The sequence below is a fragment of the Zalophus californianus genome, chromosome 8, assembly GCF_009762305.2.
Source record: "Zalophus californianus isolate mZalCal1 chromosome 8, mZalCal1.pri.v2, whole genome shotgun sequence".
NCBI lineage: Eukaryota > Metazoa > Chordata > Mammalia > Carnivora > Otariidae > Zalophus > Zalophus californianus.
In genome coordinates this window covers 106,521,543-106,544,789 of record NC_045602.1, presented here as the reverse complement: position 1 = coordinate 106,544,789, position 23,247 = coordinate 106,521,543, and the positions used below count along the sequence as shown (strand labels likewise).

General features: G+C 40.3%; 1 protein-coding gene and 1 pseudogene across 1 annotated transcript in view; both read right to left on the bottom strand.

Annotated features, from left to right (window-relative positions):
• Positions 1 to 23,247, bottom strand: part of HAO1 (hydroxyacid oxidase 1) — a 50,641-nt gene that overhangs the window by 2,763 nt on the left and 24,631 nt on the right. Inside the window, exons 4-6 of the mRNA XM_027624150.1 lie at positions 16,484 to 16,659; positions 6,105 to 6,196; positions 79 to 237 (exon numbers count right to left, since the gene is read on the bottom strand). Of these exons, the coding sequence (XP_027479951.1) occupies positions 79 to 237; positions 6,105 to 6,196; positions 16,484 to 16,659 (427 nt within the window). The remainder of the gene's footprint in view (positions 1 to 78; positions 238 to 6,104; positions 6,197 to 16,483; positions 16,660 to 23,247) is intronic.
• LOC113937438 lies at positions 9,572 to 12,039 on the bottom strand (annotated as a pseudogene).

Genomic DNA, 23,247 nt, shown 5'->3' with positions numbered 1-23,247 from the left:
GAGTGAGTCGGTCTGACTTGATTCATGCGTTTATCTCACTGTTGTTCTGGTTTATTTATTTCGTTGTCCTCCAATTACCTGGGAAGCCAAGCCCCAGATGATCGGTCTCCCCACAAACACAGCTTTGGCTCCCAAGGCTAGAGCTTTCAGAACATCAGTGCCTTTCCGAACACCCCCATCCAGGAAGACTTCTACCTTCCCTTCCACAGCTTCCACAATTTCCGGCAGAGCATCAATCTGCAGGGAGGAGAGGTCAATCATGTGAGGCTATGCATGTTGAAGTGTTACCCAGCTCAGCCCCCATGGCCATTGACCATCTGACGAGGGTTTAGCATGAAAGAAGCTAAACAGGTTTGGAATCAACAGTACAATTATTCCCTCCTGGAAGAAAAAGGGTGCAAATGTCAGTACCCAAAACACCTACTAAATTTGGAGTTGAGTGGCTTATTTTTATTTCGAAGTTCAAGACTTTTTTTTTTTCCATTCCTGATTTCAAATTCAAAGATCATGATTTAAAAAAATATATAAACAAAATTTTAATACACATAATGACCTTTTATAGCTATGCTTTATAAAATGCATAGAAGTATCTTGCTCATATAAATTATTCTGTACGTTATTTACCCATTGAAAATCATTTGTTAAAATTAATACTTAATTGATGGTGGAAGCAGTGGTGTATAAAAATGCAAGCAGGGATAGCAATGAAAATCCTACTCTCTGATTTCCCCCACCAACATCTTTTGCATCCAACCATATATTAGAGAACTCTCAATGCAAATATCTTTCTTGCTTTCAAAGGACTATGACCACAGGCACCTTGAAGGTCCTTGTCTTGATTGACAATTGATGATGGGCTTGTATCAGCACCAGAGAATACAAGAGACTCATGAAGGTTGAACTGGTGGACCGCAATACGGTTCCTGATCCTTCACACCACTCTGAAACCACTCTTTTTTCCAAGGCACCTTTGCAGTGTTTCTTGATAAAGGAAACAGAGTGCACTGGCCTGCTCCTTGACATTGGCCTTGGCCTTGCAACTTACTTGGGCCAATAACATGTGAGCAGAGGTGGCAGAGTGCCATTTCGGGGCACAGACCTTAAATGACCTCATGCATGTCAACTTTCTCTGGCACCTGTGCCACTTGCCATGAGAGGAGCACCCTCTGGGCACTGCTTTCCATATAGCTGGGGCCCCAGGATAAACACTCAGGAATTCAGGAAGCAGCGTTAGCTCAGCTAAGCCCAGCTGGACTCGAAACTCGGAGCACAGCCACCTAACCAGTACCAAATCCAGATCAGCAGAGTGCCCCCCATTCCACCCCCCACCAGTTGACACAAAGTTTCATGGGAATAAATGACTGTTGATTTAAATCCCTGAGTTTGGAATTTGCTATTTCATAGCATCATGTGGCAATAGCTAATAGAGTTGGCAAATAACCAATACAGTTAACAGCTAATAACTGATAGAGTTGTGTATTTTGTGTAAATCTTTGCACTCGAGAATGGAAATAATTCACAACATGACCTGAAGGTCAAAAGCTGTAGAAATTACCCACGTTCATTCTCAAATATTTGAGCATAAAATGAAGTCCAATCCCCATTTAAAATGCATGCTGAAGAAGCGACCATGCATTTGAGTGCAGTTTTTCTAGACATAATTAGTGCTGAAACCACTCAAAGGCTTTCCAACTTCTCCCCCAAAATTGTAGAGGCTCAACTTAAAAAGAGTTTTATGTAAAAGGCTGAAGACCAAACCCAGCTACAGATTTGGAGGAAGTGAAGGCAACTTTTGGCGCACAGCCCCTAAGTGTTTGGCAGGTAATGTGATTTTCCCCTTTTCCTTTTGGCTTCTCTGCCTTGCCAAACATGCTTTGGATCCATTTACATATGTCCCTTTACCTATACATAGTCCTCCTTTTACATTCAGGCAAGTTACATCAACATATAAATGCTACAATTTCCAAGAGATGATGCAAGCCATAATTAAGCATATTTCCCCATTTGAAACCAAAACCAAAGAAAAATATTAGCTAGCTTGGGTTCAATACACATTTTCAAAGTCAGGCAAATCAAGTCTGTTTACGTTATTTCCAATGCCCAACCTGGCCTAAGAGGAAGCTAATAAGGATACTTAAAATGTGAATTCCGGGCTATAAAATGGAACCCCGATTGGTGCTTTGGGTGTCTGTGGACAAGGATGTTCTATCCATTGCTGAGCATTTCTAACCTCCCCCTCTTTCTTTCCATAACTGCAGTTTCACTGGGTGTATATTTCAGAGAATAATTCTGATCAGAGGAGATTAAATAAATAAATACAGTAGACAAATCCACTATTTTACAACTGTTACATTTCCTCTTTCCAGCTTGCTACACATCTGAAAGACCATTCATTTTGGTTTTTCTTTCCTTCGTGATTCTTTAGACAACTAATTGTGGGCTCACCTCCCGTGGGGTTAATCTACAGGAAAATACACTACGATCCCGATAAACTGGCTAACTCATCCATCCATTCACTGACTTAGCAGCCTGTATATTCAAGCCACCATGCAAGAAGTTCTAAGGGAGCCAACAAGAATCCCACAAGGTTGTGACTCACAAGGAGACTTTTCCCATTCCTGCTCAAGTCACACTCTTCCAGGATGTTCCCTGTCCCACAAAACTACTCACAGGGAGCGTCCACCTTTCTATCTTCCCATAACATCCATCGGTATACTCCCGATTGCTCATGTTTTGGGCAGGAACCCTTTAAAGGTCTCAAACCAAAGCAGGGCACCTGGGTGGCTCAGTTGGTTAAGTGTCTGACTTTTTGATTTCAACTCAGGCCCTGATCTCAGGGTCGTGAGATTGTGCCCTGTGTCTGCTTACTGCTTAACATTCTCTCTCTCCCTCTTCCTCTGCCCCCTCCCGACCAGCTCTCTCTCTCTCTCAAGAAAAAAAAAAAGTTTTCAAATCAAAGCAATTGAACATAGACAAAGAAGATAAAGCCAGAGATGCTTTAGTTAAAAGCAAAAAGAGTCAGAGTCCAGGTTACTCTCCAGAAATCGTCCCTTGACTCTCTACCCCACTCCACCCATCATACTTCACCAGGCAGCCCTGGATGTGGTTTCTACTAAGCACACTTAGAAAAATCACTGGTTTCTATAGGCTTGACTGATTGTTCACAATTGCAAGAATGGCTGACGTTACTTCCCTATCTTCATTTCTTTGCAATGTGATAATTCTGCTCCTCCCAGAGAGAAGAGAAATGAGGCTAGAAGAGTCCGTTTCTCCATCCTTTGCATCTAAACTACATTGGGACCTGCTTTCGCCAACAGAATGTAGAAAGAACAGAACAGAGAGAAGCTACAGTGTGTGTTTTCTGAGCCTCAATCTCAAGAGGCCTTGCACGTTTGCACTTACCCTGTAGGAGACCTGCCACCTCGTGAGAACCAGCCTAGCTGACATTCTAGATGGGAGACCATGCAGGATGGTCCCTGATGAAGTCACCCCCACCAGCCTGTCCTAATCACCCCAGCAGGTGACCGTCTGCATACGAGTGAGCCCAGCCAAGACCAGAAAAACTTTCAAGCAGATCTCAACCCAAACTGCAACTCACGAAATTGTGACTATTGAATTTTGGCCAGTAACTTTCAGATTGGTTTGTTACCCGGCAAAAGCTAACTGATACATCAAGTGTCTCTCAAAGGTATAATTGCATGGACCCCTTTTAAAAGGAAAAATAGGGGCACCTGGGTGGCTCGGCGGGTTGGGTGTCCAACTCCTGATTTTGGTGCAGGCCATGGTCTCAGGGTCATGAGATCGAACCCCACGTTGGGCTCCACACTGGGCATGGAGCTTGTTCAAGATTCTCTCTCTCTCCCTTGCCCTCTGCCTCCTGCCTACCCCCAGTTACTCTTGCTCTCTCTAAAAAAAAAAAATAATAATAATAAATAAAAAATAATAAAAATAAAGGAAAAATAAAATCTCTTAAGATCTCATAGAACATGCCCAAGGGCTCAATTTTGGAAACTATTGACTGAACAATCCAAATATTAATTTATGAAAATTTTTATATTTGAACACTTTCATTAAAAAGAATGTCATATTTTTAAGTTTAAGGTAGTTCGGGTCCAGTTAGCATCAAAAGAAAAATGAAAAACATTAAAAAAAAATACTCCTAGGATTCAAAGACTCTAGAGACTCTGTCCTTAGACCCCAGTTTGAGGCATTCCAGAACTATGGATTTTGAAAATCAATTGATGTTGACATTTTGTTCTCTAATTACTTCAAGAGCAATCTTCTTTTGTTTTTCTCCAAGTAAGCTCTACACCCAAAGTGGGACTTGAATTCATAACCTCAACTCAAGAATCGCATCCTCTACCGACTGAGCCAGCCAGGCGACCCTCTTTAAGAGCAGTCTTGGCCACATTATGACCCTGAGTGTAAGGACATTGACATGAGCTTAATTTGTAACTGTTTGCTCCTCATCTCAAAACCTACATACTGAGGGAAAAATATCTTCACTGTAAGTCGAATCTAATCTCACATTTCTCTCACCATCGTGGGCCTCAAATATGTTCTAAAGCTTGAGGCAAAACCCAAGCAAGCATCTCCTCTCTTCACACAGCATGCAAAGGGGAGTGTCATTGTTTTTTTTTAAAACAGTCTGTGAGACCACAGCTCAAAAAGCCCTTTTAGATAAGTTTCCATATCCCCTTGGCCAGAGGGAAATAAACCACACCATTTAGATATTTTCCCCTTAAAATCTAGTTAGATTTGATTTCAGTAGATTTAGATTTTATTTTTTGAAAACAAACTTAATTTGGCCGGCACATTAAGTCTATGTCTTCATGCACGAGAGGCGTAAATCTGCAAAAGAGCCTCAAGCTGTGACCAACTTCTCCTCTCTGCCCAGAGGAGGTCTTCATTCTCCACCTCTCTTTACCTGCAGGCAGCACTTAGTATCACGGAAGAAGACGGGTCTCTGTAAGTAAAGCTGAATTGGGAAGGACTGAAAACTCCCAGTTTTGTGATTTGATTCTTGACTCTGTGATCCTACAGTGTGCAAAGGTGAGGTTCATTCCTACCATTAGCGCTTTAGGAAAAACTGTGAGTACAAATATGGATGGCATCCCAGTATTCCCCTGTAGTCGTTTAGTCTGTCCTAAAACCCACATGGCTGGTCTATGGATTTATCGAAATCAACCCGCTGGTTCAATGAAAGAGTAATCCACTACTACTTGACAAAACTATTTGTCCTACTGTACTTCCGGTCGTTTGAATAAATTCATTGGTCATCCCAGTTAAAGCCATCCATATAATAACTATGACTGAACGACTCTGATAACATCTGATAACCCTCTTGGAGCTAATTGCTCTCCTCCACAGTTTTAACTCAGTCCCACAGCTCTTCAAGCCAGTTTGGTTTACTTTTATATCTAGACTCTGGATTCAGATTTGTCTGGTACAGTGTGTACAGTGTCTAAAAAACCACAAATGCACATTGGAATCTCCTGGGTAGCTTTAAAAAAAAAATGGTGCCTCTGCCCCCTGCCCCCAGATACTCTGATGAGTTGACCTATTGTGCAGCCTGTGCATCAGGATTCGTTAAAGTTCCCCAGATGATACTCTTCCTTTCCCCCACCCACCAACCCTCTCTCTGCAGCTTCTCAACTCCCACATCCACAAGAAATTTCAGTCTTCCTCTCCGCCCGACTTCTTGTACCAATGATCTCAAACTCCACCCAAGCCTTTTATAATTACAATTGTCTGTTAGCTCCTCTTCTTTCGACTCCCATGATGTAATCATTTCTTTCATACTCTAATTTACATTATAACTTTCAGAGTACCTATGAATACAAGAATAATCCCTGCCCACAAAGGACTTATTTAATAGTGACTTTTATAAGCTTACAAATAAATGTATTAGATGAATTAATGATCTAATCTAGGTAGATATATGCCACTAAATTTAAAATCCAAGATCTCATCTGTTCGCACACATTTTGCCTTGAATGGTCTCACACACAAAATACACAGAAAAGAGCCAGACACAGAGATAGTCAAAACTGTGATGGAAATGAGAACTCCAAAGGGAAATCTCAGCATTTGCTGAAACTCACAGTGGCTGGCACCCCATCAAGTTGTCGAGCCCCGTGATTCGACACCAAGATCCCATTCAAGCCATGTTTAACTGCCTGCCGGGCGTCATCACCTGAAAAGAGCAAGACCGCCATTGTATGAAAAAAGACAACTTAACAGAAGGCTTGGGTTTAGAAGGTGAAAGGTCCCAGTCAAAAGGAGCCTGACCTCACACATCTATATCTTGCTCAGAACCTTTAGCATAGAAATAACACCAACAGTTAGATCTAGAATAGTAGTGACAGTTTCCTTGGCCAAAATGTTAGCACCTCTAACAATTGCATCATGACATAAAATTTTCAATAGACAGCGAATTGACATGCAGTTAAAATTTATTTATTCTCATGTGGAAGTACTCCTGCTAAGTATTTTTATTATTATTAATAAGGTCATACCATTTAACATTTAGCAGAATTATTCCTCTGCAATTTGGAGAGCATAAAAGAATACATAAGTGGCAAGCACATGAAGTATAACATGGAGGGAACAAGACTATTCCAAAAACATTCTTTAATACAAAGTTATATCTTCAATTATTAAATTATATTGTTCTATAATTAAATGTATTTTGCCCATTGAAGTATATAAAAATAAACAAAAATTAAAATTATATGCTATGTCTCTAATCATGCTTCAAAATATATCAAACTTCTGAAAATATAGTTTTAAAATAGATTAGGGGTGCCTGGGTGGCTCAGTTGGTTAAGTGTCGCCTTCGGCTTGGGTCAGGATCTCAGGGTCCTGGGATTGAACCCTGCATCCGGCTCCCTGCTCATCGAGAGTCTGCTTCTCTCTCTGTGTTCTCTCTCTCATTCTCTCAAATAAATAAAATCTTAAAATAAATAAATAAATAAATAAATAAGATTAACATTCTCTCAAATCAATTTCTCCCTCATTTTTTATATTTTATGTTTTAAACTCTTATTTTCAGCATGCTTCCAATAATAAACCATTCGCTAACAGAATCAGGAAAGTAACACTGGTTCTCTAATTTAACACTCAAAAATACTTGGTCTAATGTTGTGGTGAAAATCAGATTTAGGTGATGTAATCAGACGGATATAGGACATTGTATATATTCATAAATTCAGCAGTGGAAATCAAGGGCATATCTAAGAATAATAAAAAAGACTCATAAAAGAATCTGTAATTCTGAGTATTTTAAAATTTTATTCTAAAACTCCATTTTTCCAAGCTGTGTTTTATTGAATGTTAGTTTTTTAAATATCCCCATTAAAAAAAATGATGCTAGTATTATTTTTCTTCGAAAATTATAGGTAGATGGGGTGCCTGGGTGGCTCAGTCGGTTAAGCGTCTGCCTTCGGCTCAGGTCATGATCCCAGGGTCCTGGGATCGAGCCCCGCATCAGGCTCCCTGCTCAGTGGGGAGTCTGCTTCTCCCTCCGCCCCTCCCCTCCACTTGTGCTCTCTCTCTGGCTCACTCTTTCTCTCTCTCTCAAATAAATAAAATCTTTAAAAAAAATAAAAAATAAAAAACAAAATTATAGGTAGATGAAAATGTTAAACTCATGTTTTATGGACTGAATGTCTGTGATCCCCCGCAAAGTTCATATGTTGAACCCCTAACCTCCAATGTGATAATATATGGAGATGGTGCCTTTGGAAAATCAGTAGGGTTTGATGAGGTCCTGAGAGTGGGGCTTTCATGAGGGTATTGGTGCCCTTATAAGAAAACATCGGGGAGCTTGCTGGCCCCCTCCCCCAAGCCCCACTCACACAAAGAACAGGTCACGTAAGTGCACAGGGAAAAGGCAGACTCCAGAACCAAAGGGAAGAGCTCACACCAGAAACTGACCAGGCTGGAACCCTAATCTCAGACTTCCAGTCTCCAGAACTATGAGAAAAGAAATGTCTGCTGTGTAAGCCACATAGTCTATGGCATTTTGTAACGGCGGCTAGTGCTGACCTAGACATCATGTAATTGTGTTGTTGTTCTTGTTAGGGTTCACCTTTAAGGAATGCTCTGATGAGCCACGAGATACAATGAAATAGTATGAAAGGTGTTCTGCTACATAAATTGCCAGTGTTTCCCAACTAATTAATTTGTATGTTATCTGTTCACCTCTAAGCCTGTGCTGTGTTATGCATTTTGTTATATATTCAATATGTGATTGATAATCTATATTTATTTCATATTAAATATACAATCTAATGTTTCTATGACACTGTTTTGGCTATCTGTTTTAATTCAAGCATGAATTGCAGATTGTGAGGTGCCATTGGAAACTTCTGAGTCACCCAAAGGGAAAAGGCCCTAGCACCAAGGTTGATAGATTTTTTTTTCTGACCCTATTGATTCATTCATATTTTAAATTTTAATATTGCTTCATATTTGGACCATACATGTTTTATTTCACAGCTTTATTTTCCTGGATTTCTAATTACATTTTTTTCCCTTTTTTCTCCAATTATCATGAGCCTTAAGACAATCCTCAAATTCTAGAGGGCCTGGGTGGTGCAGTTGTTTGAGCGACTGACTCTTGGTTTCAGCATGGGTTGTGATCTTGAGGTGTGAGACTGAGCCCCAAGTCAGTCTCCACACTCAGTGAGGAGTTTACTTGAGACTTTTTCTCCCTCACTCTGCCCCTCCCCCCTGCACTCAAGAGCACACACTCTCTCTCAAATAAATCATTTTTTTTTTAAAGAGTATCCTCAAGTTCTTCAAACTTTCTAATTATCCTATCCAACCTATGTAAATCATCTTATTTTCCCTCTGGAGACATCCCCCCTGAGCCTTTTATTTTCTCTATCCTGCTCTGATTACTCTCAAGTTTGACTGCTGAACTTCATCCTAAGGATTGCTACTACTCTCTGAGGGTTGAATCTCTTGAAGTCTAATTTATGACTTCATTTGGTTTAGGTTTTCATTTGTGTGTAGTACGTCCATTCCTTTGTAAGCTCCTAAAAAGGGATCCATGCAAGGTAAACTTACAGAGCACCTAAATAACTTCTTTTGTCTTTGGTGATTGGATTAGGTATAATATTCTAGGTTGAAAATCCTTTTCCTTAAAACCTCAAAGACATTGTTCCACTATCTTCTAGTGCCCCTTGTTGCTGACAAGAAGACTGATGCCGGTTTGATTCCCATTCTTTGTAAGTAACCTGTTTTATGTTTGTTTCCCTCTTAATACCCATTCCCCCCCGAAATTTCATAAAGGATGTAATAAATTACAATTTGTTTCTTCCATCTAATGACTTAGGTCTCCAGCATTCAAACACTGTCTAACAATTTCTTCCCTGCCTCTTTCCTTTTTTTTTTTTTTGAGGGATCTACATTTTATTGGAAACCTTAAATACTCTTCAGACAGACAATATCTTCAAACAAGGCTCTCATATGGCCTACAGAGCAACCCGAGATTTTTGGATTAGGGGCAAGGAGAAGCACAGCACAGAAGAGGACCAGTGCTTAGTTTGCCAAAAGGACCTCCTCATGAATGCTCTTCAGCCAGTTTATCAGCTTTTGCCACAGCTTCTTCAATGGGTCCCACCATATAGAAGGCCTATTCTGGGAGATGGTCACCTTCACCTGCCCAAATCTGCTGGAATCCTTTGATGGTCCCCTTCAGAGGTACCAGCTTCCCCATATGACCTGTGAAAACCTGAGCTACCTGGAATGGCTGAGACAAGAAACGCTGTATTTTCCGTGCATGGGACACAGTCAACTTGTCTTCCTCAGAAAGTTCATCGATACCCAGGATGGCAATGATGTCCTAGAGAGATTTGTAGTCCTGTAGGATCTTTTGCACCCCATGAGCAACATCATAATGCCCATTTCCAACAATGTTGGAATCCATGATTCAAGAGGTGGAATCCAGAAGATCCACAGCTGGATAGATGACCAACTCAGCAATGGCATGGGACAGCACAGTGGTAGCATCCAAATGGTCAAAGGTAGTGGCAGGGGCAGGGGCAGTCAAGTCATCAGTAGGCACATAGATAGCCTGTACAGAGGTAATAGATCCCTTCTTGGTGGTGGTAATTCTTTCCTGCATGGTACCCATATCAGTGGCCAGGGTAAGCTGATAGCCCACAGCAGAAGGGATTCTGCCCAATAAAGCAGACAGCTCAGAGCCAGCCTGGGTGAAGCAGAAGATGTTATCAATAAAGAGCAATACATCTTGACCCTCTTGGTCTCTGAAGTATTCGGCAACAGTCAGTCCAGTCAGAGCCACCCGGGCGTGAGCACCAGGTGGTTCATTCATTTGACCGTACACTAGTGCTACCTTGGAGGTAGCATCCTTTAACACCAGACTCAATCATTTCATGGTATAAGTCATTGCCTTCATGAGTCCTCTCAACAACACCAGCAAACACAGAGTAACCACCATGGGCTTTGGGGACACTGTTGATCAACTCCATGATCAGTACCATCTTGCCAACTCCAGCATCACCAAAGAGCCCAATTTTGCCACCCTTGGCATAGGGAGCCAGCAGATCCATGACTTTGATACCAGTAACCAGAATTTCCTGCTCAACACTCATCTCCATGAACTCAGGGGCCTCAGCATGAATAGGTGCAAATTGTTTGGTTTTGATGGGACCTCTCTCATTAATAGGTTCTCCGATGACGTTCATGATTCTGCCCAAGGTCTCAGGACCAACAGGAATTTTTATTGGTGCACCAGAATCCAGGACTTTCTGGCCTCTAACCAAGGCTTCTGTACCATCCATGGCAATAGTCCTTACTGTGCTCTCACCCAAATGCTGGGCCACCTCCAAAACCAGCCTGGTCTCCCTGCCTTGCACTTCCAGGGCATTTAGGATGGGTGGTAGTCCCTCATCAAACTGGACATCCACCACTGCACCAATGACCGCCACGATGCACCCGGTGGCAGCGCCTGCTTTTGACAAAGGAGATGTTTAAGCAGCATAGTCTCTGGCAAGCTGGAGCACTGCCGGGGTGGCCTGCAGTAAGACCTGGGCTTGGGGTAGCAGCGCTGAAGGGCCGAGTCCCCTCAAGGCCCCGGAGGCCGAATTAGCGGCCACACGACCCACAAGACCCAACAGGGTGGAGCCCGGGTGGAGACTCTTTCCTTTATTTTTCTATCTGAAGCCCCCATCAGTTAGATATTAAGCATTTTAAAGGATCTTTAAGACTCTGTTTCATTTAATCATGTCTTCTATTTGTCTTGTTGTTCTTGTATATTTGGGGAAATATCATTGACTCTCTTGTTAAATCAAGAGATTTAATTCTTGAAATCCAGAAATTCCAGAAATCATGTTTATAATCTTTGAGAACTGTTTTATTTTAATATTCTGATTTTCTTTTCATGGGAGGTTCTTTTTATTTAGGTATACTTTCAACTTCTCTGAATCTATCATTTGGAATTTTTAAAGTTCTTTTTTTGTTTTGTTTTGTTTTATCTCTTTCCTCTGGGATCAGCTTTTCTGTAGATTTATCTTGGTCTTTTATGTTTTGGTGTTTTGGATATGCTTTATGATGCTACATTTTCCATTTATATTTAAGGAAGAAAGATTTGGGTCACTGTTTTGACTCTCTGGACTATTTTGTAAATCACTTTCATTCCTTCCAAGTCTTTGCTTGTAGTAGAAACTCTTGGAGCTCCTTGTGAGACAAGACAAGGAATGTTAACTAAGGGGCTACTGGACTGGGAGCTCCTCACATGTCAGAACTGAGAACAGCATCATGTCATATCTTAAATGTTATCCACCCTTAGGTTATCCCAGCCATCCATCCATTTCTTTAGAAAGGATGCAGCTCCTATGCTAAGGCACCCATTGTTGCACAGGTAATAGAGGGAGGACAGCATGGCTGGTTGCTGTATGAGCTTCATGAACAGAGCTCCCATGAATTCCCTGGCTTTCTTCTCTACTTCTCATCCTCCATCTCTGTCACACCTGCAGACCAGACACCTAGCACCTTTCCAGCATCCATTATGGAAATTCCCCTGGCTCCTCCAGGGTGCTTCTGAATGTATCTGGAGGGGCAGGTTTTCTTTGCATTTTCCTCCTATCAACACATTCCCTTATACTTTGTTTCTCTCATAAATCTTTCGAAGTTTCTCCACTGTATGTGCTCTTCATTTTCCTTTGCTTTACTGTCATAAGACTTAAGTATTTTTGCATTTCCATACTTCAATTTCAGTGGCATCATGGGTTTGATGGGAGGGTACATATGTACTCAGTCCATCATTGGGAACAAGAAGCCCAATATATTATCATTTAAAACGTGTTTGGGAAAATGATTCTCTAAAAATACGGCCCTAATACAATGTAAAATATATTTACAGCTGGGGAGGTTTGTTCTGGTTATCTAATTGTGTGCATGATACCAAACATCAAGTCAAAAGTTAAAAAAATAAATAAAAATATATGTAGTTACAACCTATGTTTTCAGAAATTGAAAATTATCAATAAACTGATCCTATGCAGTATGAAAAAATTATTAGCTGCTTAGGCTTAGTAATCAGACCCCCTGGATTTTAATTTTGTATCTGCGACTTGCTTACTATGTAAGTGGCAAGTTTCTTAATTTCTTTGTGCATCAGTGTCCTAAACCATAAAATATGTTTCACAGAAGATTGGCTTGTGTATTAAATTAGTTGAGTGAGTGTTTAGAAAGAGCCTGACACATGCTGAACACTCAGGTAAATATTAACTGTTACTATTAATTTCATCTGATGATACAGGAAGTATAAACTCAGAAGATGAGTAAGTGAAGGAAATTAGTTTGCTGGATGCTTTTGGCAAGTTTGTTTGAGTTTTGTCTATAACAATAAATTGTCATCCTAGTCAGGATTATGATTATAAAGAGCCTTTCATTTGAAGTAAGCACTACTTACACAACTGTTTATCTCCTATCACTTCAGGTGGTTTACCAGGTTCTTTTAGGCAGTGCTGGAAATGTAGGGGGAAATGACAGAATGGTTTGCTTAGAAGATAAGATCATGAGTAACCTGAGAAGCAAAATAAGAACAATTTATGACCAGATATGAACCCCTTTCATTAGCTGCCTATGAAACCTTGCCCAAAGTTTTATGTTTTATTTTAACCCAGAGAGAAAAACAATGTAGCCTTAACAGGAGGGTGAAAATATTCTGACTTAGCAAAAAGTTCAGGAATCCTTAATATTTTCATTAATCCTTGAAGTTTATTGCTATGGTATTCCATATATGTTAATTTGCCAGTTAGTACATTAATTGATTGACAATTACAATAGTCAGTAAGGGATAGCACTGTTTGCTATCTTATTGATATATTATTTCTATATTTAATCGAAAATACCAAAGTGAAATGTAAGTACTTAAGATTTACCCTCAAACCCTTGGAACTTTTGACTCAGGACTCTGCTATTTCACAGGAATTTAGTAACTAAATCCTAGATGCATGGCAGCAGTTTTGAGCACAATCTGGAAACATTGAGTGAATATCTTTGAGAGTGTTGTGAAAAAAAAGTATATAGGAAAAGAGCTAGTTACAGTTTTTTGAGAAACAAAAAGCTACTATGGAAATACCACTGAATAGTTTAAAAATATTTTTTATAAATTTTAAAACAATTCTGAAAAGCATTATGCCTTTGCTCATAAAGCCATTTGTTTATTAGCATGAGTTTTAGAAGACCAAATCCTATTTCAAATACTTGTTTGGAGTTTGTGTTGAAGTTTTCCAAGGGCAGAGTTTAACCACAGCAAGAGATTATTACATCTTGCACTTCAGTTTGCATTCGTTAAGATGCAATTCTTAAAATGGTGGTAAGGGGGGAATGTTTCATTAAGATCTTTCCAACTACCCATGATTTCATGTTCCTGCAAACATAATCTATACCTTTCTAGTCAAAGGAAAATGAAAGAGGTTGGGTGACTCTCAGTCTACCCATGTGACTTCTAGATGAAGATCTGTGAAATAGTGAGAACCAGATTTCCCAGAATTGGCCCTGCACCTACCCAGCCCCCATCAAGACTGAGTTTATGCACTACTTGATGTAGTTGTCATGGAGATGATTCTTGTTTGTTAAATAAATGAAATAAATAGTTACAGAAAAACTAGACAATGTAAACTCTACATGTATAAATAAGTTATTTCCTTTCAAATGCCAAATGCTCTCTCTCTCTCTTTCTCTTGCTTTTGAGCTCTCTCTAATTATATAGACTCATAGTTTTCACTGACAATTTTACTCAGTAAACATTTGGGCCATCTATTGTGTGTAAAACACTATGAAACATGTGGAAAGAAGTCATATGATCCATACGGGTGAGAACAAAAAGAGGAGTTGGAGGGGGGTGGTCCTAGGTGAGATGACCCCAGAAGAAAGTTCTAGAAGCCAGAGTATTTTGCAACATAACACATGATAGTGAAGCCTAATTGAATAGATTTGCATCATATCCTAGAGGACAGAGTTCTAGAAAATGATGTATACTGGGAATCCTACATTGAAAAATTGGTTAAAAAATCAAATTACATCATTCTTTTATATGTTCCCTATTTAACTTAGACAAACATGAGACTAGACTAAAACTTCATTCTTCTTTGGTGTTTTAAGCTATTTGCCCTGGGCCATCTCTGTGATGAGAATGAATTAAATACTCGAAACGGCATTAATTTTCTAATTCAATCACATCTTCTCAGTTTCCTGAGGTCAGCCACAGTCATCTCTTGCGTGGGCAGCAACCATTTCTTAAATGTCCCCCTGACCACAATTTTGCAACCTCTATCCATTAGGCCCATTATATAATGCTTGATTTTTCTAAAATGCTAATCTGATGAGGTTGATTCCCTGATCAAGAACCTCAGTGGTTCTCAAATATCTTAAAGTCTACATGTTCCATAAAGTTTTACTCAGAACTGCTTTATTTTACCATTGTTTCAGTCTGAGTCTTTCGATATCAAGGCAAAATTCAAGCATTATCTTTCATTCTGAAATAAAACCTTCCCTAACTCACTCTTCTAAGTGTCCATGCCCTATTTTAAACCCCACCCTAACACCGCATATCTGTATGCAGCACCTGTAACATCTTATTGAACGCAAATTCTTGTTTATTTGTCTGTCTCCTACAAGAATGGGCTCTCCTTTTGTCCAAGGACCTCAAATTACTATCTCATTTTTAACTTTAGCACACACTAAGCATGATGAATGTTTACAAAATGAATGCCTGAGTGAGTAACTGAATGGATGATTACATGAATGAATTGGGGAAGAACCTTTGTGTTATTGTTCTTTAGTATCTAAAGTTGAAGGTAGCCATGGGAAGTAGCGCTAACAATCATGGATGACAATGTGGATACCAGTAAAGTAAGTGAAACTGTTGTTTAAAGGTGTCTCTAATACCAAGATCCACTCTTTGAAGTATAATCCACAGAAATTTTGAACTGGAACAATGACCAACAGGAAAGAATGTAACAGTATTTTTTAACAGCACAGATTAAGACAGATCTGGATTTAAAAATATCTCCACTACTTAAAAGCTTTGCTGGGTCCATTCTTTTACTTCTATTAACTTCATTTCTGCATACTTGAGATTAAAGAGATAAAGCCAGGAGGATGCCTATAGCTTTATAAATGGGGGCCATGTGACTCACATATTCAAATAAAACTGATGAAATGTTTTGATTAGAAGTTGTTTCTGACCCTGAGATAAGTTAATAGAATCTCTCATCTCAGAGCCACTTACCTAAACATTCACATTTAACATAATAAGTTTTTGGCAGTTTTCTATATAATCAACTAAAAAATGTTTTCAAAGGCAAGAAAACATTTTTTGTGGGTGAATACATTTATACTCCAAATTATTGAAGTCATTGGTACCTCCCTGTGGGATCTGAATACATGTGGATACTGGGGAAGCAGTCAAGATTTTTAATACCCATGACTTGATATTTGAGGATTTTAATGTCATAGTCAACTGTTCTTTATAGGGAGGTGATATGGGATTCACCACCCTCAAAAATTAGTCCTAGTCATTGGTAATTGCAGGGAACAGGAGAAAAATAGAAAAGGTTCTTAAAACGGGTCTGGCTGTCATAATATCATCCTTGGATTTCTTCTGGGTCTGAGAGCAGCTTGTTGTAGCTTTCAGACAAAGCAATGAACTCAAAACCTTTTGCCTAGATCTTGTCAAGCTCCATGATTTAGTGATGTCTCCAAGATAAGGCAGCAGCATCCCATGTTACCATGAAGGTAACTTCTTACTTCATGAGAGCCCAGCTCTTCAGTGTATTACTTAAGAATGAAGAAATATTTACTCACTAACATCAATAGGGAGAATTGAGAGATGGAATGTCTCCTTAGATTTCCATGTTAATTTTTCCTGATTATTTTCTCTCAAACATATCATGATTGTATCTACAAAGAATCATAAGATCAGTATGAGAAATACACAAACCTCTCAAAATGCCTTTTGCAACAATTGGCAGTGATGTGAGCCCCCTCAGCCATTTAATATCCTCCCAGTTGATAGATGGGTCTATTAATTTATGTACATATGTAGCAAGTCCACTGTTGTATCCAAAATTTTCCTTAGGAGAAAATGCTAAATCATTGGTTTCAAAATTTTTCATTCTGCAATAAAGAGATACATAAAATGAGAAACTTCTCAAAGTTAGAGATAATTTTACAATGACTCATTCAACGAAAAATGAAATGTCACCCTTTTCAAATCAATTAGATGTTCCTCAACCATCTATAGGTTGGTTGCATACATATTTCCTATGTTCTGGTGAAAGATTCCAGGCTAAATGTGACAATCAAGTGGACTTAATTGGTCACTTAAAGTTTATTGTGCATCTTAGGCTACGTTTATATAAAATAAAACAGTTTCAAGGAAAAACATATGGGCAAGTTCCAATATCTCTACCTTTTTAAGCCAGTTTATGAATATAGACAACAGATTTGACGCTATTTTCAGCCAGCAATGCATATTAATTATAACAACGGACATTTGTTTGGTACATTACAATTTACAAAGGACTTTCATAAACCAGTATTACCACAATTTTTAAGAAAACTTTTAGAAAATAAAATTGATACTTTATGGTTCCCATTTTATATAGAAAATAAAAACAGAAGTGCAGAGCAAGATGTCCCCACAAATGAAATCACCGTTTGGGCTCCAACCTGGGTCTCTGGACTCTTAATTACATTCTCTCTGCTCAGATCTCAGTTGCACCTTGGCGATTGCTTTTGACTTCAGGAAACTTTCCAATGTCCTTATACAAAATTCTAGAGGAGATTGGAACTGCAGTAACATCAGTTAATACCTTCTGTCTGCTGTGACTGTAGATGCTTTCTCCTGCCCTACTATTATGGTGGTGGTGGTGGTGGTGGGCACAGGGAGAAGTGGGAAGTGTTTCCCAGCAGATGAGTTGTCAGCTCTTGCTTTTCCCTCCACCATTTAGGTTGTTTTCTCTGAGGCTGTCTGCCTGCTGACTCAAACTTCCCAATCTTTCAGACAATCCTGGCCAGGGCTTGAGCTATCCAATTACCAAGATCTTCATTTCTTTGCCTATAATATGACCGTTAATTTATGTGCTAACTTGATTGGGCTAAAGGATGCCTAGATAGCCAGTAAAACATTATTTCTGGGTGTGTCTGTGAGGATGTTTCCGGATGAGATTAAATCGTAGACTAGAGTAAAGACGATAGGCCTCATTGATGTGGGTGGGCATCATCCAATCTGTTCAGGTCCTGAATACAACAAGAAAGTGGAGGAAGGACAAATTTGTTCTCTGTGCTTGAGCTGGGACGTCCATCATCTCCTGACCTTGGACATTGAACCTACTGGTTGTCAAGCCTTCAGATTTAGACCAGGACTTACAGTATCATCCCCTGGTTCTTGGGCCTTCAGACTCAGACTGGGACTTACACCATTGATTCCCCTGCTTCTCAGGCCTTAGGCTTTAGACTAGAACTATACCACTGAATTTTCTGGGACTCCACTTATAGACAGCAGATTGTGGGACTTCTCAGACTCCATAATTGCAGAAGCCAATCCCTCCAAATCTCTGTGCGTGTGTGTGTGTGTATACCCTATTGGTTCTGTTTCTCTGGCGAATCTAATACATGTGACTTTCTCCTGCTCCTGAAGCCTGAGTAACCACCGACACAACAGACTTGAAGTGTCAAGGATGTTGGCATATAAATACCCCAGCTCCCTCACCACTATGAGGGCTAACTCTGAGATAGGTTATACCTCCTCTCCAGAATTTCCCAACAGATTTACGGTTCAGTTGCCTGCAGTTGGAGCTGTCTTGGGAACATGCCCATTATTTGCTGCCTTCCTTCCTTGCACCACTTCCTCACTCCTCCACCAGTATCCCCTTCATCTTCCAAAGGAACTGCTTGCATTTAAGTCACTGGCTCACAATTTCCTCCTAGGGGAACCCAAACTGAGACACAACCCCATTGAGTTGCTGCCTTTCCTTGTGTCTAATTTTGTTGACCCAACTTAGACCAGGATTTCTCTAACTTACTTGTAAGATTCTGCTACTGGCTCACTCTACATCTGAAATCTTTTCTCTTGGCTTAATATCCTGATATCTTGACTAGATTTTGGCATTTCCCTGAACTAGAAACAAAGTGTTTTCTGCTTGCACCTCTGATCACTAACTGGATAGATGACCATCTGGATACGCAATGGCATCACCCCTGTGACTTAGCTGCCTACAGAAGCAAATCCAATTGCAAACTTCATTTCCCTGAAAGGCTGTCTTTGAATGATGACAGTGACCTGGATTCACCTTGCTTTTCTGCACATTATAAATTACTCTGCTAACCAATCTCCAATTTGGGTAAAAGTACAGCTGTATATTAATCTCTGGCTTAGTCATAGGTCTTTCTTTGCTTCTACTAGCTCTGCCATTGAACGTGTAAAGGATTTTGGAGCAATGACTATAACAATTTTTATATAAACCTGGAAGTACATAGGCACACTATTTTTAATTTTTTAAAGACTTACTTTAATACAATGTTTTTAGTATACTTTCAGCTGACATAGCTGGTTGTGTACTTCAAGGGGCATATATTATCATAAGGGCATGAACATTCACATCCCACCAAATTCTATTCAAGCCATTAGCAAAGTTTTCTCAATAAGGATTGAAGGGATGCCTGGTGGCTCAGTCGTTAAGCATCTGCTTTCAGCTCAGGTCATGATCCCAGGGTCCTGGGGTCGAGCCCCGCATCGGGCTCCCTGCTCAGTGGGAAGACTAATTCTCTCTCTCCCACTCCCCCTGCTTGTGCTCCCTCTCTCACTGTGTCTCTCTCTGTCAAATAAATAAATAAATTCTTTTAAAAAAAATAAGGATTGAACAATTTGTCCTATAGTTTCATTGACTTGGGTAGCCATTAAAGGTAATTCTAAGAAAATTCGAACTTCATGAAAGTCATACTGGTCCCCACCTATTTGTTAGCTTCAGTTCAGATTTTGGCTGAAATATTTGGGCATTTCTTTTTATCAAACCATTTAGGGTTGTGCATTTTTTCACAGCCTTTGGTATTCTGTGGTTGTCTTAATTTGAATTAAGGTACGCTTTTGGTGAATAAACATATCTTTATTATGAAAACCTATTCCATTACCTAGAAATGGTATTAAGTGATATTAAATACCAAACTTTTAAATAATATTGTTAATAAGAAAAAGGTTCAGTCTGTCTATCCTATAGCAAGACCAGGGGGGCAAAGAAGAAAAACATCTGTATGTGTATATACTCCGCTTGGCACCCCACCCCCATCCCAAACAAGCTACAGTGTTTCAGCAGGGGTGGGGTGGAAGGGTGAAATGGATAGGAAAAAACAGAAACATGGATAAAATTATATAAATAACTGTTGTTATTCTTGGATGGTGAAATGCAGATCAACACTTGAATGAATGTTGCCTTACAGAAATTTCAGTGCACAATGAAGCCTTGTTGTTACTCTAAAATGTCGTTCAAAGCCAGAAGCCAAGAGAAAGTTTTCAGATATCTTGACAGAGACCCACGATGGAGTGTTTTACCAGTGCTTCTGAAGGAAACCTTCATGAATACTATTTTTATTCGAATTAGGACACATACACAAAAACCCTTAAAGTGGCTGCTGATAACCAAAGTATGCCATTTCTTGAGGAAGGAAAAGAGCCACATCAAAATAATAACACAATAACTCGGGACTTAATGCTCCAAATCCCGAGCTGTTTAATGACCCAAAGGCAAGGAAAAGAACCAGCCTTGTAAGGACCTCATTGTGCCCTGAATGGCCCCCAAATATACTTTTTAATCTAATATAGAAATTATTTTAGCTTTTAGTAAGTAGTAACAACTACTAAAGAAAGTGAAACATCATTGAATAACCAATAGTAACACTAATGATAATGAATATTATTGAGAAATATATTTTATTTACTATAAGTATTGATGATACGACATTAAAGACAAAGCTATGTGTCTCCATAATGGGAAACAAAATATAAGACAATAACCAGTAGAGCCCATGATATCAACACAATACGAGAAAGGAGGAGAGAGAGAGATTCATAATACATACAGAAATTGGCGCATGGGCCACCAGCATTTAATGCTGATTAGAAAACACTTACATTGAGACCATAGCCCTGCTAATTTCTTCCTCATTGTGCTGGGCTGTTAGAAGAAACGGGCAAGGCATGGATTTTAAGTTTGAGCTCAAAATATTGTTTAACATTTTAGTAGTCATGTTTTACTGGGCAAATCTCACGTGATCTGATACATTTTTATCTACTGATTCAACATCACTTCTTGAGCACCTACCATGTGCCAGTGTTTTAAATGTTTAGGCTATACCAGTAAGTAAAACAATCAAAAGTACCTGGCCACCTAGGGTTAACATTCTAGCAAGGGGAGACAGCAAATAAACAATAAACATAATAAATAACTTATGGAGCTTGTTAGAACATAAGTGCTATATAAAATAAAGGAAAAAAGTAGAGCAGAATAAGAGGATGTGAGCCAGTAGAGGCTGAACTTGAAAGTTTAAATATCATAATCAGACCGGTCCTCACTGAGAAGCTACCTTGTGGAGGACTTTAGTGGAGCATTGTTACTGTATTTGTTTCCTGTTCCTGTTATAACAAATGACCACAATCTTTAAAATGACACAGATGAGGGCTTTAAAATGACACAGATTTATTATACTACATTTCTGGAGGTCAAAAGTCCAAAATGTATCTCCCTGGACTAAACTCGAGGTGTTGATAGGACTGTTTTCCTTCCAGAGGCTCTAGGGAAAAATCCATTTCCTTGCCTTTTCCAGCCTGTAGAGACCTACATGCTCTGACTCCTGATGATATCCCTCCAACTTCTGCTTCCAGCATCATTATCTCTTCTGACTCTTGACACTCCTGCTTCCCTCGTCTAAGGACCCTTTTAATTACGTTAAGCCTACTGGGATAATCCAGGATAATCACCCCATCTCAAGGCCCTTAACTTAATCACATTCAAAGTCCATTTTGCCACATAAAATAACATATTCATAGGTTCCCGGGATTAGGACATGAATGTCTTTGGGAGCTTGCTATTTTGTTTAACACAGTTATATTGTGAATGTTTTCCTAAACCAAACAATTTAGAGGCTGTTGGCCCACGTACCCGGTTCTTCACAAATCTCTCTCCCTGCAACCCCTGTCCAGGGTCCCCATACATATTGTATCTCTATTCTGATCTCTACTACTTATTTTTATTTCGGTTTCCCACTAGAAAGACACGTAGATCCATCCTTGATGTCAAAGCCTAAAGGAAGGGAGGAAGTCAGTTGTGCATGGATTGGAGGAAAGAGGTAAAAGGCAGAGGAAGGAGTCAGTTCTGAGGCTCTCGGGCACCAGCAAGCCTGGCGTGTTGAAAGGACCCTAAGGTAGCCTGTGCAGCTGGGAAGAGTGAATGGAGGTGAGGGTGCCAGGTGGTAAGGACTGAGCGGTAACTGGGTCCTGCTCACAGAAAGCCCCACAGGCTACTTTTATCACCAGAACTCTGGGAAGGCAATGGCCATCTGATCTTTTTCTGTGTGATCTGTTCTGCCCGTCATGATTAATGAATCATTTCAGGGCTATAGGGTTATAGGCACACAAATAGTTTTCGGTGTCATGTTTTACTTTGATCTTAGTCAATGATTGGAAATGCCTCTTCTTCCCTTTCAACAGCCCTGGTGCTCCACGAAAGACCCAAGTCTTTACCCAGGGTAAATGAACCATCTCCATGGGGTAGAGAGAGAGGAAAAAGGCCCCTGCCTCAAAGCCTGAGGAAATGAGTCTAGGGAACTGGCCTCACTCCTTGCTTCTTCCAAGAGCAGATGAGAATTTCCCTTACTCCCCCTCAGTTTCAGGAACCTCTGTGCCATTCATAATACACACATACATGTGTTTTGCGTATAGACCAAGCAGAGACTACCACACTCCTGAACTCTGGCTGGTCCCTGATGCCGAGAGTCAGGACCCTCCCCCGCCCCGCTCCCCCCCTCGCCCCCCGCAACCCCCCTTTTTCCAGGCAGAGGAAGTAGCTAGGGCTGGAAGGAGCCACTGCTTTACAGACTCATTCTTCTCTGGATTTCCTGCCTCTCCCGCCTGCCAAACCTCACTTCTGAAAAGCCCGGCTTCACCTTCTATGAGTCAGGTCAGTGGCAGAAAAAAACCTGATTTCATATCAGGCTGTAACAGATGAGCTTTTTGGTTGTATGTGGCCTCAAGCGGAAGCCTGGGCCTCCCATTAGCGCGCTCTGCCTTCGGCTGCCGAATGTGGGCTGCTGAGGAGGGAACCCAGAGGGCACTGGCCTGCCCTGAAGCCCACGAGGACAAACAAGGACAATGTGCGCTCCAGGGGCCCAGGGCACCAGGCTGTGGGGTGTTTCCTGTGTTCCCCGTAACCTGGATATGTTGCTCATTATTTGATCATCTTCAGATGGGAGATGTGACAAGCTGGGGAGTCATGGCCACTCGTGAGCACATCGACAGCTGAAAAGGGCCTTTGTCTCCCTCCTGGTCCTTCTCGTCATCTGGGCTGGAGCCCAGGAGCAAAGGAAAAGGGGGAAAAAGCAGATCAACCTTCCAGCTCCTGACTGAGTGACCTGGCACAGATGACCTGTGTCATCTCCCCTGCCTGAGTAGATACCGCTGTGAAACATGGTTTGTTATCCAGAACAAGAAAG